Source organism: Lethenteron reissneri, chromosome 50, assembly GCF_015708825.2.
Source record: "Lethenteron reissneri isolate LAM-NWPU_2019-01 chromosome 50, ASM1570882v1, whole genome shotgun sequence".
Lineage (NCBI taxonomy): Eukaryota > Metazoa > Chordata > Hyperoartia > Petromyzontiformes > Petromyzontidae > Lethenteron > Lethenteron reissneri.
The window spans coordinates 9,423,046-9,450,213 of NC_083828.1; the positions used below are offsets into that span (position 1 = coordinate 9,423,046).

Consider the following 27,168-nt stretch of genomic DNA (forward strand, 5'->3'; position numbering starts at 1 on the left):
GTCCCTTGCATCACGAAAAAGCCATCAAAAAGCGCCGGAGGACGATAAGAGTATATCTACACACCCCGACTGATAACCCTCCGAGGTTGTGAACGTTGTTCCCATGTAAATTAACGTTTTGTTGGCCACATAAAAACAAAGTTTGTTACCACAAATGTTTCCCCCCACACACTCCGTTGGACTGCGCCAATTTCTGCCCTGGCTCGTGAAATGTGACGCCCCCAGTCGTCAAACTTTTAAACACCGAGCGGACGAGGCTGCAATCGGTCACGTGTTCGCCGAGCGTCCGTTGCAAATGTTTCGCATCCACGTTTTAAGGACTTGCTTCCGGTTTTGGCGATCAAAGTTTTTCATCACAAAATTCGCATTTAAGGTTGGTGAAATAATGGAGGGCGTTGGGCGATTATATACCGAATTATTAATTATTGTATCATCATCAGCGATGGGATCATCATCCACTGTTGAAGGCATCACCAAGCAACGGACATTCACAATAATCCTGGGACGTAAATAATCCACCCGGCACACACGCTCGAACCGATTTCATGGGCTCCATCTCCTCACTGCAATGCTCTCAGACGGATTCCACTTATTGGCTGCCACCGTTAACACATTCCTGCGGAGGGAGCTGGTAGGAACGTTGGGTTGCTCGGTCAATGGCCAGGGTCAACGGCGGCGTGGTGTATTCCGCAAATATGCCCGACTGTGATGGCGGGCACAAGCCGGCGTGAGTCGGTTAAATGTTGAGTTTTATAAGGGCACCACGGGGTGACCAGCCCCTCCCCACCCAGCCCCACCCCTCTCACCCCCCACCCAGCCCCACCCTCCCTCCCCACCCAGCCCCTCCCCATCCAGCCCCATCCCTCCCACCCCCACCCAGCCTCACCCTCCCTCCCAACCCAGCCCCTCCCGACCCAGTCCCTCCCCGCCCCACCCTCCCCACCCAGCCCCACCCAACCCCTCCCCACCCTCCCGTCCCCACCCAGCCCCTCCCCACCCTCCCCACCCAGCCCTATCCCTCCCATTTTTGGATGCACGACAGACGGACGGACGGACACAATAATCCACTGTGGGCTGGTGGAACCAGGTGGTTCCTACCAGTATTATTCTTGGCAATCATCGGCCACCAATCCCTTCCAAACGAGACATCCTGGCCCAAGCCCGTTGACGTTTGTTCGGTTTTAAATATGTAAAATAACCTGCGTATGCCCTCTGATCCACGCGTTCCGTCTCTCAAGTGTAATTGCAAGCGCGCGTCTCTCCACACTTGTGTTGGCATTTCAGTTTTGTGTTCCTCTACTTTCCGTTCTTTCTGAAGCTCGCGGCATAGCAGATAATACTATTTGTGCATTGACTGAAACGTCAGCGAGACTAATAAGAACTACATTTGAAGAGGTTTTTTTTCAATTTTATTTCAAAATGCAGAATACACATAGATGACCAGACCAGGCAAATCGTTTTAGCCCTTGGCATGACGCTTTCAGAAACAATCGCAAGCAATTTAAAGACCACGCTTGAAAATGCGCAGCTCGTGGTGTGAAGGAGCTGATGCACAGGAATGAAAAAAGACAAACTAAACGATTTTATTTTACCAGGTAAGTCACCACTGAGCTACATCGCTCGTTTTCACAAGCGGCCTGGCCACAAGTGATAGCTCAACGAAGTGGCTTATCAGCGCGTGGAAATTTATAGCAGCCAAATTAATGTGGAGGGAAAATCCGGAGGACCTGGAGAAAAATCCATGCAACCACGGGGAGAACGCACAAACTCCAAATATACAGCAAGTGGCAGGATCGGGATCGAACCCACGACCTCCTGTATACCAGGCGAGGTAGTTAACATCTCCGAGCCACCGTGATGATGATGAGAGAGAGAGACACCGCAAACTCCAAATACACAGCAGGCGTCAGGGTCGGGATCGATCCCACGACCTCCTGTATACCAGGCGATGTAGTCAACATCTCGCCACCGTGGCACCTTAGTACATTAAGTAATTGAATGAGTCATTGAATGACTCAATCTACCCAGAATATTGCTTTCGTACAGAGGACGTTTCATTCTCCAGCGTAGGATTACAGGCAGACACACTGAGCGACACTGCTTAATTTACGCAGGCGGCGGCGGGGGGTGGGGGCTTTCAAAATTGTACAGAAAAATCCATGCCAAAATGTTTGCTCATCTGCACATGAGACCGCTTTGGCTACATGTATATAATAGATTATGGAAAGAGGACACGATTGGAGAGATTTGCCGGCTTAGATTGTGCAGCGATTTGAAGACCTAAAGTATGAAATAGTAGATTAGGGTTTATAAAGAAAAAGCTCTTTACAAAGAAGTGGAATGCCAAACATGATATGTATTATTTTGGTTCAGCAATTAAAAACACATCTAAATTAGTCCCTGCTGACCATTTATACCCAACAAAGTATCAGATCATTGGTTTTTCTCCCCCTACCTTCAGCTGCCAGTTAATATTTAAACAAAATAATTAAATACCCCCGTACAAAACATGAAATGGATGCAAGCGCAACGGAAATGTGTACACAGATGGCATATTTTAAAAGTTGACGGCTTAAATTATAGATTTTCTACGAACAGTCTATGGCAAATACTGGGTTTCACACTCGACAGCTTTGTAAAAACTCTAGATCTTAGAACCTTTCTGGTTGGTAGCGCATAACTGTGCTGTTGATAGTGCACAACACATTTCACTTGTTGGCCAGACACCACTGTGTATTTGCACCCCCTGCTTGTCAAAAATATGGAATGGTAGTATCGTGAAAATTACGATTTTTGTTTTGCACTAAAACAATAACAATATAAAACAAATATCACCGGATCATTGGCAGCAAATAAGTTTTTGGCCCCAGCTATAGGCGACGAATATCCCCACCCCGAGCCACGTGTGATGAGGGGCCCCACCTCTCCCTCCCCCCGACCCTGAGAAGGCCGACACGTCTCAGAGGTCGTGGATCTCCCTGATGGTCTGCTCCAGCGCCCTCTGGATGCTGACGTTTTGCTCTTGCGCGTGTTCCAGCTTGTCTGCACGCACGCACGCACACGTGGGGTACAGGACCACACACACAAACCGGCTCAGCCACAGAGACGGGTCGCAAGCCAGGCCCGCCGGACAGGGCCCACAGGGGCGGCAGTCCAAAGGGCAAATTCCCGGGAGGGCCGGTCTATTCCTGAAGGCCGCTGGGGGCCGGGTCTGTGTAGGGAAATGGCAAATGCGACCAGAGGAATTTTTTAGCCTTCTAATTTTTTTATTGATATATTTCATTACCTCCAATGTGTACCCCCTTCATTGCTTATTTACGCCCTCGGTTGCTTCATTAAGTCCCCACATTCGGCAGCCCCCAAAGATTCTTCCTCACCCCCCCGCCCCGTCCATTTGATTTTCGGACCCAGCTCCCGATGGGGGCCCAATGAGGGTCGGACAGAAAAAAATCACGCGAATATATCGTCACGTCACAACTCTAGCGACTGGCACGAAGACTACTACACAGTTTGTCGACGCAGTAAAAAAAAACCCATTTAAATAAAATAAAAATGCCCAGAGCCCGAATTTGGGGCCGGTGTGTTTACAAATGCCTGGGCCGATTTTTAGTCCCCATTCTGTCACTGGTCAAAAAGATTGTGAAACCAGAAAGAGCAAGCAAGTTTCAAAAGGGAAGACAGATAAAATATAAGAATTATATAATGATAATGAAAACATAATAAGAATAGGCTTATCCTTTCTGGCAAGGGTGGAAAAAAACTGGTTTTTTTTTGCAAATTTGATCAGGTTATTGGTTTCATTAAAAAAAAGACTTTGTCGAAAAGAACCATGGTTTTAAACCGGCAAGTCAAGTCGTCGTCAATCGGCGCCAGAGTCATCGGATTCGCTGTCCTCTTCGATCATCTCGACCGCGCCGTCGAAGGCGGCGGGAACATTGCCCTCTTGATGATGACGACGACCTTCTCCACCGACTTCACGCTCGGACTGCTCCTCCCCCTCAGCTCGGAGTGAACGAAGGCCGCGGTGCAGAAATTCCTCTCGGATGCGGCACTGGACGTGGCGATGCTGGACAGCTTGACGGCAATCTTTTGCCACTCACTGCCATCGGACAGCCAAGACTCCATCGGGCGTCTTGCAACCTTTGACCATCTTGTAGCGGAACGTGTTGTTGGTCTTCTCTTTGGTGGGGGCTATACTTATAGGGATTAACAGGCAATAAAACCGAATAAAACCGGCTTTTTGGCCATCTGAGATGATCATTTTTTTTAAATTAAAACCATGAAAAACCCGATGGAAAAAAACCCTGATGCTGCCAGCCTTGCTTTCTGGCAATAAAACAGATGTTATGATGTTCAGACACTCTACAGATGCCTACCGCAAGGCATCAAAAGTCTGCATTAACCACACACCACGGTGGTGAGATGTCATCTTCCTTGCCCGGTATGTAGGGGGATCAGGGGGTCAGGGGTTCAATCCCGACCCTGACGCCTGCTGCTGTATATTTGTAGCTCGAATTTGATTCTCCCCGTGGCCACGTGGATTCTTCTCCGGATCCTCTGCCATTTCCCTCCACATTAAGAATCAGGCATTGAGATGATTTAGATAGCTGAAAACATTTCCAAATGATGGGCCACTTTGTTGAGCTATCGTTTGTGATAGCCAGGTCGCTTCTGAAAAATAAGTTGATGCCTCAGTGGGCTTTGCCTGGTAGGATGGGGATGGCTTGTTGTTGTATTTGTTTGTGTTTTGGTGATTTGTTGACCTTTTCTTGTACTTTGCATTCCTGTCGTGTTGTTGTGTATTGTTTGTTGTTGTAATGTTCTTACCCGCCCCCACTGGGCATCTGAAAAAGAGCTTTATAGCTCATCGGATTCCTCCAGTATAAATAAACATTCTGATTCTGACATACTTGTGGCAAAACATGCTCTTGGTAAAAAATTAAAATAAATGAAATCACGACGTTTCGGCCACAACGCAAGCAGCCGTCCTCAGGTGAAGAAACAGAACACTGCTAAGCTTGGCAGCGTATTTTAAGCTGGGTGGGAGGAGGAGAGCGCCTTGACAAAGGAGTTTACATATCAACAGAGGAATTTAGCATATTGATAAAGAAAAAAAACAAAGAGTATGAATCCTTGCAGTCACGAAAACTTCAAATCTAGAAAAAAACATGCTCTGATAACGCACTCATTGTCTTTGAAGCTGATTGGCCTACACCAGAGACAGCCTTCTCAGCCCTGTCTCACCACCCGTGTGAAGACGAGAGAACGCCAAAAGGCGAACGGTGCACAGACAATTCAAGCAAAGCGTTACTAGCTCTGCCTGAACTCGCTGCTCAACCCTTAACACATGTTTTATTATAGTAATAGGGTTTTACCCTTTAAACTGGTACAAAACTGACACCTTTATACAAGGCATCATGTTTGCAATAATCACAACACAAGCATTCAAAATGCAAACAACAAAAAAACAACTCTGATAATGATATGCACTGTCCTTGAAGTTGATTGGTCCACACCCGAGACAGCTTTCCTTAGAGCCTAGTCTCCATTGGTATTGGACCAGATGACGCCAAAAGGCTGAGTTGTAGCCTTTTGGCGTCATCTGGTTCAACACCAATGGAGACTAGGCTCTAAGAAAATCTGTCTCGGGTGTGGACCAATCAACTTCAAGGACAGTGCATATCATTATCATTATCAGAGTTGTTTCTTTTTGTTTGCATTTTGACTGCTTGTGTTGTGGTTATTGCAAACATGATGCCTTGTATAAAGATGTCAGTTTTGTACCAGTTTAAAGGGTAAAAACCTACTACTATATTTTGCCACTGGTAAAGGAGGTCTCATAGTGTAAACATGTTTTATTGCCAGAGATGGTAAAGCCTATTCTTATATTTTCATTTTGATACCGGTAAAAAGGTCCCTTAGATAAGAATATATCAAGTTATTTATTTATCAGGGAAAGCCACACGGAGTCATAGGACTTCTGTTTCAGGAGGGTCCTGCATTGCCGTTCTATTTGAGAATGTTTTCAGCAAATTAATGACGAGTTGTGTTTATTATCATCATACGTGTGGGAGGAAGCCAGAGTACCTTGAGAAAAACCCACGCGTGAGCGAGGGGGCAACACTGTATCCCAGGGGTCCTCAAACTACGGCCCGCGGGCCACATGCGGCCCGCCGAGGACATTTATCCGGCCCATGGTCACTAATTGGGCTGCGCTGGTGAGCACTGATTGGGCTGCGCTGGTGAGCACTCATTGGGCTGCGGTGGTGAGCACTGATTGGGCTGCGGTGGTGAGCACTAATTGGGCTGCGCTGGTGAGCACTCATTGGGCTGCGGTGGTGAGCACTCATTGGGCTGCGCTGGTGAGCACTAATTGGGCTGCGCTGGTGAGCACTCATTGGGCTGCGGTGGTGAGCACTAATTGGGCTGCGCTGGTGAGCACTCATTGGGCTGCGGTGGTGAGCACTCATTGGGCTGCGCTGGTGAGCACTGATTGGGCTGCGCTGGTGAGCACTAATTGGGCTGCGCTGGTGAGCACTAATTGGGCTGCGCTTGTGAGCACTAATTGGGCTGCGCTTGTGAGCACTAATTGGGCTGCGCTTGTGAGCACTAATTGGGCTGCGCTTGTGAGCACTAATTGGGCTGCGGTGGTGAGCACTCATTGGGCTGCGCTGGTGAGCACTCATTGGGCTGCGCTTGTGAGCACTAATTGGGCTGCGCTTGTGAGCACTAATTGGGCTGCGCTTGTGAGCACTAATTGGGCTGCGCTTGTGAGCACTAATTGGGCTGCGCTGGTGAGCACTCATTGGGCTGCGCTGGTGAGCACTCATTGGGCTGCGCTGGTGAGCACTCATTGGGCTGCGCTGGTGAGCACTCATTGGGCTGCGGTGGTGGGCACTGATTGGGCTGCGGTGGTGGGCACTGATTGGGCTGCGGTGGTGAGCACTCATTGGGCTGCGGTGGTGAGCACTCTTTGGGCTGCGCTGGTGAGCACTAATTGGGCTGCGCTTGTGAGCACTAATTGGGCTGCGCTTGTGAGCACTAATTGGGCTGCGCTTGTGAGCACTAATTGGGCTGCGCTTGTGAGCACTAATTGGGCTGCGCTTGTGAGCACTAATTGGGCTGCGGTGGTGAGCACTAATTGGGCTGCGCTTGTGAGCACTCATTGGGCTGCGCTTGTGAGCACTAATTGGGCTGCGCTTGTGAGCACTAATTGGGCTGCGCTGGTGGGCACTAATTGGGCTGCGGTGGTGGGCACTGATTGGGCTGCGGTGGTGAGCACTAATTGGGCTGCGGTGGTGGGCACTCTTTGGGCTGCGCTGGTGAGCACTCATTGGGCTGCGGTGGTGGGCACTGATTGGGCTGCGGTGGTGAGCACTCATTGGGCTGCGCTGGTGAGCACTCATTGGGCTGCGCTGGTGAGCACTCTTTGGGCTGCGGTGGTGAGCACTAATTGGGCTGCGGTGGTGAGCACTCATTGGGCTGCGCTGGTGAGCACTCATTGGGCTGCGGTGGTGGGCACCGATTGGGCTGCGGTGGTGAGCACTCTTTGGGCTGCGCTAGTGAGCACTCATTGGGCTGCGCTGGTGAGCACTCATTGGGCTGCGGTGGTGGGCACTGATTGGGCTGCGCTGGTGAGCACTCATTGGGCTGCGGTGGTGAGCACTCATTGGGCTGCGCTGGTGAGCACTAATTGGGCTGCGGTGGTGGGCACTGATTGGGCTGCGGTGGCGGGTACTGGCCCCCTGTTTAAGAAGTTTGAGGACCCCTGCTGTATCCCCATACATATGGAGACAGATGGCGGTGAGTCCACTTGCTGCACCACCCGCTCCTGGCCAGCCAGTGTACGGCACCTCGACGTCCACGGGAAAGGAGTTGCGCAACGTGCGCGCGTGCGATCCACCAACCATCCCTCGCCGTGACAGTGTTGGATTACAGACGCGCACCGCCACCGCCGCCCAGCTTGAAACTGAAGTTGAACTTGGACGCGGCTATCCTGTGCCCAGAACACTGTCACCAAACGCAACTGGTTGTGCCCGCGAAAGTCCCAGCCAAGAATCTGAGAATTTCTGGACACGCCCAGTGCAAGCAACCGATCGGACAACCAGAGCAGGCGTAATAATCGGGGTGAGATTCCTCACGTTAAAGACGCATGAAGATGCCCACAGTAAAGTCACGTAGAATGGAAATAATAAAATAATAAAACATTATAAAATTATTCTCACGACGTTTCGGCCACAACACAAGTAGCCGTCCTCAGGTGAAGAACAGGTCTGTCGAGAAGACAGTCTGAATGACAGACCTGTTCTTCACCTGAGGACGGCTGCTTGCGTTGTGGCCGAAACGTCGTGAGAATTATTTAATAATGTTTTATTTTTATTATTTTATTATTTCCATTCTACGTGACTTACCGAAAGAACCAAGAAGATGAATCCCTGCAGTCACGAAAGCTTTAAATCGAAAAATATGCCCACAGTAGTGCGAGGTGAAAGCTTGAATGAGAGATATGCTCAACACATCGCCCAAGCCAGACGACTATACACGGGAGTCACAACTGAGTTTGTTAATTTAGTAGGGGTTGCTTTTTTGCGTTATCGATCATCGCATGCAAAACAAATATTGAAAAAAAATCGATTATCGATTTAGCACACAAATCTGCACGTCTAACAAAATAAATAAAGATTGCGGCGCTGCTCGTGTGTCGTTGGCGTCTGCTCGAACATACCACGGAACCGCCTAGTCCAGCCGCCGGCGCCTTACTAAGGCTACCGCGCTGACCAATGGCGTTCGCGCGCCAACCGTGCGGTTTGAACGTTCGCGGTCGCCAAATCCGTTCAACGGTTATTCACATTTAACCGCATCTCATTGGCAAGTGTATGTCTTTGGGAATCGATAAGGGAGTAAACTATTTTAAAAAAAATTTTATTTTACCAGGTAAGGCCCACTGAGCGCCGTAGCTCTTTTTCACAAGGGACCTGGCCACAATTGATAGCTCAGCGAAGTGGCGTGGAAATTTATAGCGGCCAAATACTCTAAACGCGTGACGTTTATTCTAAATGTTGAGGGAAAACGGGGAGGACCCGGAGAAAAATCAATGCAACCACGAGGAGAACATGCAAACTACAAATATACAGCAGGCGTCAGGGTAGGGGTCGAACCCACGACTCCTGTATACCAGGCGAGGTAGTTAACATCTCCTAGCCACCGTGGATAATTCTGACTCTGAAAAAGATCATCGTAAAAATTGCAAAATCGTTAGACAACCCTCGTCACAGCACAAGCCGCTGGTGCAGCAGGACAATAAACTCCATGTGCCACGCGCACACGGACACTGGATATACATTCAGGGAAGTGACACTATTGTGAAATTTGAGTGACGCACGGCACGTTGCAATGGTGCATTTTACAGGGTGACATTCGCCAAAGCAATGTCCAATAAACTCCATTGAGGTGGAAGTGAAAATGACTGCGACACGCTTTTGCGATATGCTGAGAGCATGTACGTCAAACTTCTTTTGCAGCTCTACGTAGCCGGCCGTGGGGCGATGCAGAGGCAACATAGGATCGTGGTAAAAGTCACTTTGTCTTTCCAACTCGTGAAACCATGCAAGGCGTGCATGTGAAACTATGCGCACTTAACAAAATGATGAACAACGCTTGCTTTGAAGTGCTACGTAAGAAAAATACCTAGGACCACACTACAAAAGAATGTGCCCCATCTCGTTTTTCTCTGAGTCTGGATGATAGCGATTGGATGGGTCAACTACCATGGGGGAAAAAAGGTGTTTTGACTCATGGGCCAAAGCAGAAATTGGTACCGCTTAAGGTAATAAAACTGGAGTCGTACCCAACGTATTTATGTAACTAATTTGTGAATCACTTGATAACCCCACTCAGTTTGGCTGCTATAAATGTACACGATTAGCACGTTTGGCTAAGTACAGTGCCAAAGATGTTCAACATACATACACGATAAGCCACTTCGTTGAGCTATCATTTGTGGCGAGGTCGCATCTAAAAAAGATCTATATATCTCGGTGGGCCTTGGTGGTAAAATTAAAAAAAAGTTTATTTTAGTTAACGTGGTTAGAACATAACTCACGGTAATTGGCCACATACAAAGAAACATTGAAATGCTGAAGTTATGCCACCTCTGGTGGTACAGAGAAGTGGTCTGGGCACACAAGTCTAACATACGCTGCAGGCAGTGCGGAAAATTCCATCGTCACACCGAACTCCGCTTCCAACACTTTGATGCTGCCCATCTTCACGAACCCACGCTGACACGAAAGGTGAAATATGGTCAAATCATTCTGACAAACATCTGCATGGCGAGGGAGCGACTATCCAGCGGCGGACTGCACAAATGAACATGTTTTGTTTTAACAGGTAAAGGCCTCACTGAACATGCATTCAGCGAGGACTTCCTGTATATATTTTAATATTTTAGAACATATATTTCCTGAAATGTCCACATACAAAATGCGGTAAAAAATTTAAGCATATATCTCAGAATATTGATTTATACCGGAGGTATCTGATGAGTTGTGAATATTTTTTTGACAGATATCCAGTATTCTTGTTTTTTTGTGTAAAGTCACGTAGAAGGGAAATAATAAAATAATAAAAATACAATTCTCACGACGTTTCGATTGCAACACAAGCAATCATCATCAGGTGTGAAACCCACAGCAAGAACATTTGAAAAAAGTGGCGGTGGTTTTCACACCTGATGATGATTGCTTGTGTTGCAATCGAAACGTCGTGAGAATGTTATTTTATTTGTATTATTTTATTATTTCCCTTCTACGTGACTTTACCGAAAGAACCAAAAATATTAATCCCTGCAGCCACGAAAGCTTTAAATCGAAAGATGTCCAGCAGTATATTTTGTATTGTGTTAGCATACATTTAAAAACATATGACTGCACAGCTACGACATAACAAGAACATTTACCGAAACCAAGCTAAAACAAACTTATTCTACCAGGTAAGGCCCGACTGAGTTATATAACTAGTTTTCAACAGCGACCTGGCCACAAATAATAGCTGAACCAAGTGACTTATCACGTGGAAATGTATCGCCGCCAAATACTTTAAATGCACGCTTCCAAATGTGGAGGGGAAAAAATAGAGGACCTGGAGAAAAATCCACACGACCACGGAGAGAACACGCAATCGAACCCACGACCTCCTGTATACTTGGCGAGGTAGTTAACATCTCGACAGCCAGTGGTGCACGGTAAGCAACATAGGCAACTTCCTAAAACTCTGATATCTATTTGCACTTTACACATGTGAAAATGTATAGAATGCGCAATGAATCATGCACGTTAATTACCTTGTTTTTTCTTCCAACTGATGTATTCAAATGTACTGTATGTGTATTATGTTGTAATGTAATGAAGTATGTATTGTTTAAGCAGTGTCTCACCAGGGGGGTACCCCAGTATTCAGTCCTTGATTAACCAAGTCTTCAATGACTGCGATGGTGTCAGGTACAGGAACTTTGGTGAATAAGGAAACTACATCAAAACTGACAAGCAGGTCGTCTGGGGACAGGGAAATCCCCTTGATTGTCGATACCAGGTCAGTAGAGTTTAGTACCGCAGAGGTGGTTTTTCCAGTGAAAGGCCGCAGGATTTCAGACAAAAAACGAGCCAGTTTGTAGGTGGGGGAGTTGATAGTAGAGACAATGGGACGAAGAGGTGTATCTTCTTTATGTATCTTTGGCAAGCCTTTGATGCTGCTAATCCTGCATAATGCACGGGTATAATATGACTTTAAATCCCCCGCCCACCTCCTACGCATTTCACAAGTAGTACTAACCGCAAATCTGCATTTCCCATAAATATGCTAAATTCCTCTTGATATGCAAATTATTTTGTCAAGGCGCTCTTCCCCCTCCATCCCAGTTTAAATAGACGCTCCAAGCCTAGGACGTGTCATTCAGACTCTGTCTTCTCGACAGACCTGTTCTTCACCTGAGGACGGCTGCTTGCGTTGTGGCCGAAACGTCGTGAGAATTATTTTATTATGTTTTATTTTTATTATTTTATTATTTCCCTTCTACGTGACTTTACCGAAAGAACCAAGAAGAAGATTCCCTGCAGTCACGAAAGCTTTTAATCGAAATGTAATACTTAGTTGTGATAAAATACTTTAACATTCAAGGTTTATTCATCCTGAAGAGTTATTATCATCATTCTACCCACTGATTGATAAAGGCCTTCCCACACCTTTCCTATCCCTCACAGTACAGCGATATCACAACCCATCTCATCCCGCGCTTATGAACCGATCTTGAACGCTCCATCTCCATGGTGATCGCCCTCTCGGGTGCCACGATAATGAGATGTTAACTACCTCGCCTGGTATACAGGAGCCCATGGGTTTGATTCCTTACCGTGACGCCTGCTGTATATTTGGAGTTTGCGTGTCTCTCCCTCCCCGTGGTCGTTTGGACTTTTCTCCGGGTCATCCGGTTTTGCCTCTACATTTACAATCACGCGTTTAGAGTGTTTGGCTACTGCCATACATTTCCTCGCGATGTTCAGCCACGTCGTTGAGCCATCGTTTGTGATAGCCTGCTCGTTTGTGAAAAAGAGCTACATCGCAGCTCATTGGGGCCTTAACTGGCAAAATATAAATCGTTTTTGAGGGTGCGTTTCTTCCTTTGGCCTCCCTCGAGAGCAGGGGTGGGGAACTTTTTTTCTGACAAGGGCCATTTGGATATTATAACATCATTCGCGAGCCATACTAAATTATCAACGTAAAAATTAGCCCGTTATATTTGGTCAAACATTTAATTAACTCGCCCCTTAAGTGATGGCTGGAACTGCTTCTCTTTGGCGAGGCGTGTGATGTTAGCTGGTGTTGATGATGTTGCTGCTACTCGCAACTGCTTTTCCAGGTTTGCTCCGAGATTTATTGAATTTCGAGTCCCGCCTGCAGTTGCCTTGGCAGGGCCACACCAAATGATTTCGTGGGCCTTATACGGCCCACGGGCCGGACGTTCCCCACCCCTGGTCTAGAGCTTCCCATGGTGATGGCCCTTCAACCGGCAGTGGACCGGGCATGAAACTGCAGGGCTGCATCTTGTACACAAGTAACAGGCCGAAACAGCTGTAAGTAAACTTACTAAATGGGATGTTACCGTTTACAATTGCGTCGCATTGGAGAGGGTGCAACGACAGTGGACGGGCGTTGGCTAAATTAAAAACGGGGCGGACAAGTCATCGAAAACCGCAAAATGAATGAAGGAAAGGATTTAGGACAGAGAATTCAGAAGCCAAACGAACCTTAGGAACACGGGAATTGTGGGCGTCGGCAAGAAATAACGCCAACGTGAGCGGGGCCCCGGATGGCGAGGGCGCGAGCGAAGAGCGCGGGCGTTCGCGGGCGGAAAACCACGCGGTCGAGAAAAGCACGCGGTCGAGAAAACCACGCGGTCGAGAAAACCACGCGGTCGAGAAAACCACGCGGTCGAGAAAACCACGCGGTCGAGAAAACCACGCGGTCGAGAAAAGCACGCGGTCGAGAAAAGCACGCGGTCGAGAAAAGCACGCGGTCGAGAAAACCACGCGGTCGAGAAAACCACGCGGTCGAGAAAACCACGCGGTCGAGAAAACCACGCGGTCGAGAAAACCACGCGGTCGAGAAAACCACGCGGTCGAGAAAACCACGCGGTCGAGAAAACCACGCGGTCGAGAAAACCACGCGGTCGAGAAAACCACGCAGTCGAGAAAAGTCGAAAGCACGCACAAGGGTAGAGAAGACAACCGAAACAACCAAAGAGAAACGAAGGCGAGAGGCGATTGTAAATTCCAGGTTTATTGTCTACATTGGGAGGGGGAGAGGGAGGGTGTGTGTGGGGAGATGACCCTAAGAGGCAGCTAAATGCTGTGGTTTCTGAAACGGGTAAGGTCGCAGACACCACTTCTGATTTGAACAATACAGACGCAACCTGGCAAAAAAAAGACGCTCCCCCAAGCCATTTAATTACAATTCAGGATGGTGAAAGGGGTGAGTGAGAGAAAGAGAGGAAAGGGAATAAGAAATAGTTCAGGGCAGAAGAAGAAAGTAAGAAAGTGCTAGAAGGGAAAGGCAGAGCGAAGGAGAGGCGGCTAAAGGTGGGGAGAAAGATAGTTGGGAAGCAAAGTGATAGAGAAAAAGTGAGGAAAGGAGTTGTAGCGATAGATAGGTGGGGAAAGGAGTTGAAAAGAGAGAAGGTGAAGCAAAAGGACAGGATGAGAGAGATAGAGTTCAGGTAAGTAGAAGAAAGGACAGGAAAAGCGAGAAGCAAGTGAGAAAAATGAAGTCTAGGAAATCGGAGGAGGAAAAAAAAGATGAAAGGAAGGCGAAAAGGTAAAAGCAAAGTTTCTAAGCGCAGGCAGCTCATGAAGAAAACGGCAAGAGGCGACAGAAGAGAATTAGAGGTAAGAACAGGAGAGAATTAGAGGTAAGAAGAGCATTAGATATGAAAAGAGTGAATTACAGGAGTGGATGTACAAATAAATAAGCGGCAGTGGCGAAATCACCGCGAGAGCTCTCGGCTTGGCGCGCAGCGCTGCGCGTGCCTGCAACAAATCATCATCTCTCATCTCTCGGTGGAGCACAACGTCGCGTGTGCGCGCGCGAGTGGTGTAAAGGAGCACACCGATGCGCAGATTGACACGCATGGGGGTATTATCGGTCTTTCTCTTCCGAGACGGCTTGCTAACAACAAAAAAACCAACCCAACAACACCATCGTCGGCCCAACCGGACAGAGATCAGGTTTATTACACATTGACACCGCAGCCACAGCAGCTACGCTCGACGAAGGCTCTCCCTACAAGTTGACCACTGTGAAGGAGGCAAGGTGGGGGCAGCAGCAGCAGGAGAAGAAGAAGTGGTGGCGACTCGGGGGGGAGGGGACGTGGAAAGAAGGGGCCCCGGAGCCATGGCAGGAGTGAAGAGGAATCAACCTCGCGGCCGACTGCAGCGCGCGCCGTCGACGACGCGGGCCAATTCCGGTCGTGGGAAATTTAGCTGCGGCGTACGGGAGACACGGACGGACGGGCGGGCGCGTGGGTCAGCCGATGATTAGGCACCCGGCGGAATATACGGCAGCCACAGAGAGGCCAAACGCGTGCAGAGGCAGAGAGAGGTGTTAGCCCGAGTAGGTTTACGAAAACTCAAACACACAAGGCGTGCGCATGCCACTGGAGTGGATTAGTTGAGTGCATGTCAGCAAACTTACGGGTTTAATTTATACTTTTTATTCCAGTGAGTTAACCAATACACTTGTTGTAGTTCTCCGACGCTAAAGGTGATACTGATAATAAATGTTAGGCTAATTAAAAGCAAATGTCTTTTCACTGTGTGTTGAAGAGACAAGCAGGGCATTACCAATGTATATGGTAAGTAAAGCAGTATGCAAGTTGCAAACAGTATATTATTATAAAAGTATAAAAATCATTACAATAATAATTTACAGCCATTTGTCAGTCCACTGCTGGATTAAAGGCTTCTTCCAATGACGCGTGTCAGTCACGGGGGATGTTTGACCATACTTCACCACACTGGCCAGCGTGGATTTGATGAAGCCGGCGACCCAGGACCGGTTCAGATTCCACTCACCACTGACGTTTAGCAGTGGCTGGAAATCGAACTCAGAACGCTGGTGTCGTGAACTAAACCAGCGGGGGGGGACCAGTAACAAGTCTGGGTCCCTGCAATGCGTATGATTTGTCCAACAGCAGGGCTGTTACAGAGGAAGTTGCAGGCAGCAGAGAACACTGGGGAGAGGTGGGGGGGCATGCAAGACGGCAACGCAGAGAGGCAGAGAGCAAAGGAGAGAAATCTAATTTACATGGAGGTCATGTCGTTGAGGGTGTGGTCCAGCTCCTCGCTGACCGCCTTGTACTTCAGTTTCTGGTTGTACAGCTCGTCTGTACGGGACAGCCGCCGCCGCAGACGGGTCAGGAGAAGACGGAAAGAAAGGCCAAGGTCGGGGGGGGGGGGCGGGGGGGTGCAGCGTGGGGAAAAGGAAAGTGCGTGCAGCGGAGCACGGGAAAGACCAGCGTAGGGAGCGTACGCCAAGGACGAAAAAAATAATAATCTTAAATGGGGCTGTGCTATGTCGAAGAAGGGCTGCTGCCCGAAACGTCCACTATTGTACACAGAATCGGAATACGTCTTTGGTTCTTTCGGTAAAGTCACGTAGGTGAAAACTAAATAAAAAAATAAAATAAGTAAAATAAAAATGAGCAAGGGTGTAAACCCTTGTCAAAGCAACAGTGTTTTTCGCTGTGGTTGTCCCCACCTGATGACGGACGCTTGTGTTGTGCCCGAAACGTCGTGATTTAATTGAGTTGTTTTAATTTTTAATTTTATTTTATTAATTTTATTATTATTTTCATTTTCACCCACGTGACTTTACCGAAAGAACCAAAGAGTATGGATCCTTGCAGTCACGAAAACTTCAAATCTAAAAGAATCAGAATATTTATTTATTCTGGAGGAATCCGATGAGCTATGAAGCTCTATTTCGCAAATGCGCAGTAGGGGCACGGAGTCGGCACGTTACAACAACGACAAACAAAACAAAAACACGATAGGAATGCCAAGTACAAGAAAAGTAAACAAATAACCCAAACGCAAACAAGTAAAACTAAACCATCACCATCCTACCACGCAAAGCCCACGGAGATTTTAAATTACTTTTCCAAAGCGACCTGGCCACAAATGATACCGCAACAAAGTGGCCCATCGTGTTGGACATTTATAGCACCAAAATAATCGAAATAATCTCCATGCGGCAGTTATTGGTCTGTTCATAACGTTCGAGTATTACGTGTGTTCCTCTGACATGTTACTGAACAAAAACCATGAATGATAGAATTACTAGGCACTGAATAAGCTAGCACAGTGGCTCTTAACCTGGGGCTACACGCACCCTCTGAGAGCGCGAGATGCCCTTTCTGGGGGTGCCAGACACGGCCAGATGTTTTTCGAAGGTAAATCAGCGAAAACACAAAGTAAGCACGCGCACGTAACATCAACTTACTGCGAAGAAGGAAATACCTGCATTTCCCATAAATATGCTAAATTCCTCTTGATATGCACATTATTTTTGTCAAGGCACCCTTCCCCCCTTCCAACCCAGCTTAAATATACGCTCCAAGCGTGGTGGTGTTTCATTCAGATGCTGTCTCCCCGACAGACCTGGTCTTCACCTGAGGATGGCTGCTTGCGTTGTGGCCGAAACAGTCGTGAGAATTATTTTATTAGGTTTTATTTTTATTATTATTTTATTACTTCCCTTCTACGTGACTTTACCGAAAGAACCAAGAAGATAAATCCCTGCAGTCACGAAAGCTTTAAATCGAAATCAACTTACTTTGTTTCATCAAACCCTATTTGTTTCTGAACATTATACTTGTTTTTTTATGATTTAGAACCAAAGGGGTGCAGCAGCAAGGCTGCAGTAATGGTTAAGATCCGCTGTGCTTGTAGAAGCCCCGACCCTGACTAAAGAGAGTGACTGGCGGAAGGCTTGATGGATGGGTCAGAAACCCCTGGACGTACCTTCCAGATCGTCGATGGTCTTCTCCAGCTTCGCCACGGACCTCTCGGCAAACTCGGCACGGGTCTCAGCCTGGAAGGGAGCAAACGCACCAATCGTTTTCCAAGGGAAGTTTTCTTCGAAGCTTCTGGACAGCATCGCTCCTCCAATGTAAAAATAATTGGCAAGTGAATAAATCATGAGAGAACATCAGCCAGTGAATAAAAGGCGTCCGAGGAAAGGTCCACCAGGGTAGATGTACCCTTTTTACTATTTACAATTTTTATTTTACCAGGTGAGGCCTATTGAACTATTACTCTCTTTTTTAGAAGTGACCTGGTTATCACAAATGATAGCTCAGCGAAAAAGTGGCTTATCAAATCGCACGTTTCTAAAAACGGAGGATGTGGAGAAAAATCCACGCGACCACGGGAAGAGAGACACGCAAACTCCAACTATACAGGCATCAGGGTCGGAGTCGAACCCATGTCCTCCTGCGTACCCGGCGAGGTAGTTAACATCTCGCCACCGTGGCACCCCACGGAGCGATGGAATCGGCTCACATGCACGTGCTGGGTGGATCATTGCCTTGCGGAATCGAGAGAGAGTGAGCAGTGGCTTGACCATGGGCGATGACAACATGACTAAACATGCAAAAGTAAAGAGCTTTCCATCTATGGGCATAAAGAATTAATATCAATAATTTCTCAGAAGGACGTGTTTTAAATAGCCGCCTTGAACCGGTTTGGAGTAAGTTGGGAGCTGTAACATCGACTGGGCCAGCTTTGACTTGCCCGGGTAGGTTACCGCAAGTGAGCTAATGTCCGCAGCGAGTGCTGCTGCGCCGGTGAGCGTACGCGCAGGGGAAACGCAGAGCGCTGCCTCACCTCCTTCAGCTTGTCCGTGAGCACCTTGATCTCCTCCTCATACTTGTCCTCTTTTTGCGAGTACTGAGCACAAACAGAAGAAGGGGTGGGGCCCATCGGGCATCACGACAACATAACGCAACAAACCGTCAGACAAGACTTCTCCTTCATGTACCCGCCTGTCCACGTTAACATTTTTCGTCAAAAGGAATTCTTGCACAACCCATTGGCCGTAAGCCCTTGCTTTCTGGTACGTCTCCTTCACGTATATATATAAATCCGTCTCTCAACTTTGAAAAAAAATTGAGGATTTTTTGCACAACGCATCAGTCCTAAGGCCGTGCTTCTGGGAGTGCATAATTTCAGCGAGCTTTGATTTCAAGACAATTAAACTATGCAATGGTTTTCGACAGTGTTTCATCAGCAGAGACAGGCTTGCTTGAATCAACGCTGGTGAACTACCGATCTTTTAGGTAAGGGTTCCTCTCCCCTTACAATACGAGGTCCAAGTTAAGACGTTACTAAGATAGTTAAATTCCTCCTGCCAATCAGACTGAGGTGTGAAAACACAATTCTGCATCATCCAGAACCGGTGGCTTAAAGTGCTGGCGGCAAGGGTCTCCACGACAAGGAGCTCAAAAGACAGCCACTCTGCAGAGTTCTATTTTGGCCTACTCTGTCACGCTGGTCAGAGCCCTCTTGGAAAAGGATGCAACTACCCACATTTTACCCCGCCGATCGACTCTGTCGTATCCATTCATGCTGCTGCGTAGAGATGGGGGGGGGGATTCATGAAACTTGCTCCCATTGTTTCAACTTCTGCGCCGGGAGGTGGAATCGAATCGGCGACCTCTGGATCGCGAATCCAACGTGCTTGCCAGTTATACCACGGGAGTATCGCTTTTTTTTTATTGTTTCAAACCCTTTTAAACAAATGTTGATGACATCTTTACTAGGTCAGAGCATCCACTTCGGCTGTAAATGGTGCTTACGTAAATAGAGAGCATATGTATTCAGAAGAAAGATGTATGTAATTGGGCAGTGCTGCTGCTGATGCATCAGATTAGGCAGTGATGCCACAACAACTTGAGACAGAATGCCTCGATGAATTGTGTCACCGCTATTGGCCAATGCCCTCGCACCACTGAATACCTCAGGTGTTGCCGCATAACGATTGCAGTAACAGCTGAGGTCATGCACTGAGACCAGGGGTGGGGAAAGTTTGGCGGGTGGGTCAGATAGTGCCTGTGATGACATTTTAAATGGGCCGTGACAACACGAGGCCTAATACTTCTGAACGCCACGATACAGACAATCTTTACCCATCGCGATGGGAATCTTAGCAGCACTAGTCAGGCACTAGTCAGGTACCAGCGGTGAATACCTTGGTCCGTGTTGCTAATTTACGCATGGTCAAGACGCTCCTGTCACTGCAAGGACTTGCAGAGACACGCGCGTAATTCTTCACGCTATTCATTGCTCAACGCTTAAGGACTGTGTTGATGTGCATCCCACGATGGTAAAAAGGGGCAGCCCTGCAATTTCTCGCTGAAGTCACTGCGGGTGGAAGGGTCGTCTGCTAGAGGGCGCTCTAAAGAGCTTCTCGGCCCACAGAATAGATTTGGAAGTCCAATTCGGCGCTCGGTAAGCAAAATGTTCCCTTTACCCCAACTAACACCGTCGTTGATTCCCTTCAATGGCTGCAGATCCCATTGCCATAGTTGCTGGTCTACGCTGCCTCATGCTAGAGGAGTGCCTCTGAGGGACCCACACCTTATCGGACTGAGCCTCCAGAGACTTGAGGTTGTTGGAGACCGTTTTCAATTCTTCCTCCAGCTCGGAACATTTGCTGTTCGACCGCAGGTTGGGTGCGGCGAGGAAGAGGCACAAAGGGCCGAAGGAAAATGGGAGAGGAAAGGAAATAAACACAGCCAGGACAGAGCGGAAAAGAATCAAGTGTGAGAAGCAAGAAGTACGGACCGTAAAATTATTTTTATTTTAAACTGTTACGACAAATGTGTTTGTGTTGTCCTCACTTAAAGTTGAAAGTGGACGGAAGCAAAGTCGACATTTTACCGCAAGCGTAAAAGTATTTGAAAAACTTGTGATTAAAAATTGTTCACAGCGTGTTTACATTTTTTCAGCATGCACACACAAGTGGCCTAAGAACCTCTTGGTGGGTATGTTTTCTTTACGGCCGTTACGACAAGATACTGGTACGAAGAGCGTGGAGCGGCCACAATTACATTTTACCGCGTATAAGGTTATACCCGAGCAAGAACTTTGACAGTCATAAAAGCGGAGCGACAAAAAAATACCAAGCCAGAAAGTTGGAACTTGAAAAATAGAATGAAGCCATTGCATGCGCAAGGGTAATTGCACGGCTGCAGAGGGCGTGAGAGCCAGAACTGCCTGACGTCGTGTTAAGACAATTAATTTATTTACCTGTTCTTCCGACGCGAATAGGGACCTCAGTTCCTCCTGCACGTGCCTTAGTTCGTCTTCCATTTGCCGGACCCGGCTGATTGACGAACGATTGACAGGCAGCCAGGCGGGTTAAGCGTGCGACCAACACACACGCGTTAGTTAGTGAGCAGCGCGTCAAGCCATGCGGGTTAGTACACCGTTTGCACTGTTTAAAAATACATGGGGGCGCATCTGTCCTTCACGCCGCAAATTATTTACGAGGGTATTTTTAGACAGTCTTTTGTACACAGTGGGAATTTATTCAAGCGAATCCACCAACTGAAACAAAACAATGGATCGCCTGCAATCATTGCATGTAACATTCAATTTTAAACATTCCTAGATTAAAATATTGCCGTTTACTTGCTAATTATGTATTTATTGCCAAAAGTTTTACCCAGGAAAGCCTCGCCGAGTCTCAAGATACTTTCTTCAGGAGCGTACTGTGCAATGAGAGGAGTTGGCCAATCCCACAAGGGGTAGACAATGAAAACGAGCATCTCCTGTCTAGCCCCACGTCTAAAATACCTGGCAAGACCTCGTGGTGGTTCACCGATCCAAATACTGAATCAGGCTCAACTCGCCGCGGTGGCGAAATGTTAACTACCTCGCCTGGTATACAGGAGGTTGTCGGTTCGATCCCGACCCTGACGCCTGCATATTTAGAGTTTGCATGTTATCCCCAGGGTCGCGTGGATTTTACTCAGCGTCCTCTGGTTTTTCCATCCACATATGGAATCGGCATGCATTTAGAGTATTTGGCTGCTATAAATTACCACCTAATTAGCCACTTCATTGAACTATCATTTGTGGCCAGGTGCTTCTGAAAAAGAGCTTTATAGTTCAGTGGTGTTTTTAGTTTAGTTTAAGTTTTTAGTTTAGTTTAAGTTTCCAACATGTAATGAGATCTGGTATATCTCGGGTTATTTGGTCAAAGGCATCCAAAAAACCTGATCTCAACAGGGCTCTTACCTGGTTATAAAGGTCAGATATTTATCTATTTTAGGCACGAGCCAAAAATGTAGAAGAGCATACAAACTACACGGTACAAGCCATCCAACAATACTTAAGGGTGTTATAACACATGCTTCGGTAGCCGTTGCCAACGCGTCCCGTGGCCGTGCGCGCATTCAACGCGAGGAATAGAAGGCGGCGGGTGCCGCCGACAATCGCTGCGCGCTCGCCCGTGCCGCACGCGGCCGCCGTGATGTCCCGCGGGCCGCACTCACGTTTCTGAGATCTCCGCGCGCTCCTCTGTGCGCTCCAGCTCCCCCTCGATGATGACCAGCTTACGGGCGACCTAGAGTACGTGAAGGGCAACGCGCACGCAACCACCAGCGACGTTACAGCCAGGGCTGTGTTTCTTTGCGAAATTGAAACCTCATTTTTTTAGAAGTGTTTTTTGTGTTCAGTTTGTTGTTCCTGCCCCCGCACATCCGGTTAGGCACGGTTGCCTATGTACGGTGCAAAACAATTTCAACATAGAGTCGAACCCCTCTTAACGACGGTAAATGGTTCCACAAAACCGGTCGATAAGTGATTTGGTCGTTAAGCAAGTATAGAAAATACGTACTCTTTGGTTCTTTCTACGTTATAAATAACTAACTACGTGACGTTACCGAAAGAACCAAAGAGTATGGATTCCTGCAGTCACGAAAGCTTCAAATCAAGATCGGAAATACACGTTACAGGTTTAATTCGTTCCAATAGCATCGAAAGTTACCCTTTTTCATCCAATGAACGTACTTTAAAGATACTAAGAAAATTCTAAACACATAATATTAAAAGAAACATGGTTAATCAATGCATTTATTAATATGTACTCTATCTACAACAGCCCGCCGTTAACAAGGGAATGGTCAGTAAGAAACACACTGGGCTTTTCGGAAGCCCGTCTGTAAGCCATTAGTTGTTAACAGCGGTGGTCATTAAGAGGAATTCTACCGTACACACATAACATAACCGATTGCGGGTTTTCTATCTGGATAATCTGCCCATGGGTAATTAACTTTGCGGATTACCACGTCAACATTGGGGTGGTATAAGTATTATTATTATCCTGTGTTGATGATGTCATAAATGTGAAGTTCTGCAACAGAATGACTTTTAGTTTTTTGTCGAATGTACGGCTGCAATTGTGTTGTGCTCTGCATACGAAACGAATTGCGTATACGGACTTGAAATTTTTCTGGACGTGTGTCTAATGCTTTTAAAACGAACTCGGCCTACTCCGAGTAATTATGCATGACAACTTTAAGAGGCTAATGTATCATCATTATCCGTGTGAAAATAATACAGAGGTTTTTTTTTCTCCCCGACAACCCCTTTTTGTAATGAGCGCAATAATGACCGTCTTAACGTGGGCCATTTAACGAGGGTCACTGAAGGAGAAAGGTTGCAGCGTTTGTATTTGCATGAAAATCTAATTTTGGACAGTTCAGACATGAATACAAATATTTAAATTGCCATAAAAATACAAATCGTCGTACTTACCCTTTTTAATCTAAATATACCCTCATACCACATCATTGATGGGCCGATAAAAGTAATTATTATAATCCTGTGCTCATATTCTTTTTCATTAACATAAATTTCAATAATGGAATGACTTTTGTCGCTTGTGAATGAATGGCTTTAATGGTTGCATTGTATCGTACTAAATTGCAACTTATCTTTAAATACCACATTAATTATGGCAGCGCCACAAAGTATCATCACCACCACCACCCGGCACTCACGACAATGTTTGAGTAATTCTATGAATGAGTGACTTTCGTTGCGGTCACATCAACATCTTGAATGGATTTAAAGCTTTCGTGACTGCAGGGATTCATCTTCTTGGTTCTTTCGGTAAAGTCACGTAGGAGGGAAATAATAAAATAATAAAAATAAAACATTATAAAATACAATTCTCACGACGTTTCGCCCACAACGCAAGCAGCTGTCCTCAGGTGAAGAACAGGTCTGTCGGAAAGACAGCGTCTGAACGCTGTCTTTCCAACAGACCAAGAAGATCTTGAATGGAGTTAGTCTTGAAGTGAGCGAGTGAGCGAGCCACACCAAGTCGGCAAGCGGACTCACCTCCTCGTACTTGCGATCAGCCTCCTCAGCGATGTGCTTGGCCTCTTTGAGCTGAATCTCCTGAAGTTCCATCTTCTCCTCATCCTTACCAGCCCGGTTCTCAATCACCTTCATGCCTCTGTGGAAACACAAGTCAGGAACCGCATTCATATTATTGATTAATTATTGTTATTACACTGGTCAACAAAAAAAAAACATTTTTTTCTGGCCTGGACTTTTGCAGCTGCTTTAGACTAATTTCAGGGTGCCGATTCCAAATTATTTTGATATTGGAGGCTTCAACGTCACGATGTCGTCCAGACTTTGCAGCAAACTTTCCTTGAAAACTATTCACGCATTTGAAGCTAACGATCGAGCCCAGCGGACCGCATTCTTCAAGAACAAATGAATCTCGGTCACTTGCCACACCGATAACCCCGGGGAGTTTTACCCCCCCTTTGACTCGACGTTGGGGGTCGGTGTTCGCCTGCCAAAGTGCGGCCCAATCGGCGACTTGGCGCAATTCACCATCCCGCGTGTTAATGGTGACTGAACACAGGACAAGTGCATCGATGCCCGTTGTATATTGATGAATGTATTACTAACAATCAACCTTTCTGAAGACAATTATCAATTATGCAATTCAGTTTAACAGCTCAAAAGACCACAATGTTGATGAAAAAAAAGTTTGGTCACGTGCCCAATGGCAATATTGATTATTTTTTTTCTTTCTAGGCTTATATTAATGCTTTTAAAATGCATTTTTCATTTTGCTAGTGATGAATGAACCACTTTAAAGGTGAGTGTATTACAATCCATGTGAGAATGATACACTGCAACATCGTTTTTGACCCAACTGCTTTTAACAAGTGCAATAACCACTGGTCTAACCACATTTTTCAACCTGAGGGTCATTTAAGGGAAAAAGATAACGCATTTCCATTTTCATACAAACGCAATATTTGTACCACTTAGTAATAAGTCCACAGATTCGAATTTGCATACACATACAAATCTCTCGACTTTTGTGTTCCCCCACCCACAATGTTACCCTGATTGTGTGATCTGCATCCCATTCACGAGATAAAGAGTTTGCAGCAGCAACAACAACAAACTCCCCAATATATTCTTGGTTGTGTTGCTTGTGTCGCAGTCGAAATGTCGTGAGAATTTTTTTTTGTTTTATATTTTTAATATTTTATTATTTCCCTTCTACGCGACTTTATCGAAAGAACCAAGAATATGAATCCCTGCAGTCACGAAAAGCTTTAAATCAAAATGTAAACTCCCCAATGTAATGTAAACTGGGCGAGTGTCTGGATTGGAACTCGGCGGTTCTCAGGGGAACTTGCTCAAGTACCCTGGCCTCTCAACTGCCTGGCCAGCTCAAAAAAAAACTTCTTGTCTCTGAAGCGACGTCTCATGTTCTAAGTGGCTTTTTTTACACGCACCAATCCACCGCAGCTATTCGTTTAACGACGGGTTACACCTCTAACGTGAGCAATTGTTCCTGCAAGGGTCAAGTGGAGGAATCCTAACATTGTGTCTCACCTGTAAGCACCGCTTAAAAATTGCCAACATCAATGCTAACCTGCAGAGTACATGCCTTCCAGAGGAAACAAAACATTACATTTCGATTTAAAGCTTTCGTGACTGCAGGGATTCATCTTCTTGGTTCTTTCGGTAAAGTCACGTAGAAGGGAAGTAATAAAATAATAAAAATAAAACATAATCAAACATAATAAAATATTATGTTTTATTTTTATTATTTTATTATTTCCCTTCTACGTGACTTTACCGAAAGAACCAAGAAGAAAAAAACATTACATGTAAAGCCCTTTGATCAATACATCATATGGGTCTTGGGGGTTATTTGGTCATACTTCACCACACTCGTCAGTGCGGCATGGCGAGGAGAAATTACTTGAGAGAACAGCAGTACAATACAACAACGGGCTTCGCTGCACTATCCTCTGCTGCCCATGACACAGCCGGCGGGAGCCTATAACAACGTTGTTGTGCAAAGCGGTCTCTAATCCAGCCACCATCTGGGCTCTACCCTGCTCTGCTTCCATGGTGTGACGAGATCGGGCGGGTGCATTCCGTGTGCTTCGGTTATAGGCAGCGTAAAATAAATACCGTACAGAACATACCATCTTCTTGGTTTTTTTCGGTAAAGTCACGTAGAGGGGAAGTAATAAAATAATAAAAATAAAACATAATAAAATAATTCTCACGACGTTTCGGCTACAACGCAAGCAGCCGTCTTCAGGTGAAGAATGAGACACTGCCAAGCTAGGAGCTTATATATAAGCTGAGTTGGAGGTGGAAGAAGAGCGCCTTAACAAAAGAATGTGCATATCAAGAGGAATTTAGCATATTCATGGAAAATGCGTAGGAGGTGGGCGGGGGGGGTTTCAAAGTCATATTATGCCCATACCATCACACAAACGATACATCGTGTAACCCGTGCCGGTTTGTTCGCCATGGAAATTATTCGTGTTCAACTTTTTAAAACAAGTCTTCTTTTTCTTCTTTCGTACGGCTGCTGATGTAGTCGATGCAGACCAACAACTACAATTTCACATTCGGGGTGGTCAAGCCAGATAACCGCGTCAGGAGCACCGGACTGTATCTGCTGCGATGTCTTCTTCGTATTTGTGGACCGGACGTCTCTGTTCTGGATGATCACAGTCGCATACTACTACTGGAGATTTTAAATTTTCCGTTTGTGCATCAGGTATCTGCATCTGCTGCCATGGTTTGTGCAGTGAATGGGATTCAGGGTGGACCATGAGCAGCTTCGTGGAAGATCAAACCCAGGCATCTTCTGCGTTGGGTCTTTCGCAAGGTGTTTGTTTGCGAGTTCTTTTGAACTCCATTCAGCTCTCTAAGTGGATCTTCAAGTAAATGGCATGTATTGCTTCTCTGCTGTAACAAGGCCTAACAACAGCAGGAGGGAGAAGGCGATACATCTGTAGCAGGTCCCTGAAGATCAGTAGCCCCCCCCCCCCCACCATTGCAAAAAATATATTTTTTGTATTTACATAACGGGAGCCCACCTGAGCCAGCATATTAGGTTCAGGCAGATCGGGGGCCAAGTACGTTTGTAGTCGTGCAATTCGTTATGAATTGCAATCACAGTGTGATTGTAAAGGTAATTTTGGTTAACGTTGCTTTTGTAATTGTAATTTTAATTGATCCTGGGTGTGCGTACTACGGGCCC

At 46.6% G+C, this 27,168-nt stretch overlaps 1 protein-coding gene across 6 annotated transcripts in view; it reads right to left on the minus strand.

Annotated features, from left to right (window-relative positions):
• Window positions 1-1,392: 1,392 nt before the first annotated feature.
• LOC133355217 (tropomyosin alpha-1 chain) overlaps window positions 1,393-27,168 on the minus strand; it is a 47,108-nt gene continuing 21,332 nt past the window's right edge. For 2 of the 6 annotated variants that reach the window (XM_061572581.1, XM_061572585.1), the window contains 7 exons: window positions 23,964-24,081; window positions 22,112-22,182; window positions 20,862-20,937; window positions 18,438-18,500; window positions 17,574-17,643; window positions 15,856-15,934; window positions 13,814-15,032 (listed from right to left, as the gene is read on the minus strand). In XM_061572581.1, the coding sequence (XP_061428565.1) occupies window positions 15,029-15,032; window positions 15,856-15,934; window positions 17,574-17,643; window positions 18,438-18,500; window positions 20,862-20,937; window positions 22,112-22,182; window positions 23,964-24,081 (481 nt within the window). In that variant the 3' untranslated portion in view covers window positions 13,814-15,028. Of the gene's footprint in view, window positions 3,043-13,813; window positions 15,033-15,855; window positions 15,935-17,573; window positions 17,644-18,437; window positions 18,501-20,189; window positions 20,266-20,861; window positions 20,938-22,111; window positions 22,183-23,963; window positions 24,082-27,168 lie in introns of those variants that run through there. The other 4 variants (XM_061572580.1, XM_061572584.1, XM_061572583.1 and 1 more) reach the window with 3 other exon arrangements.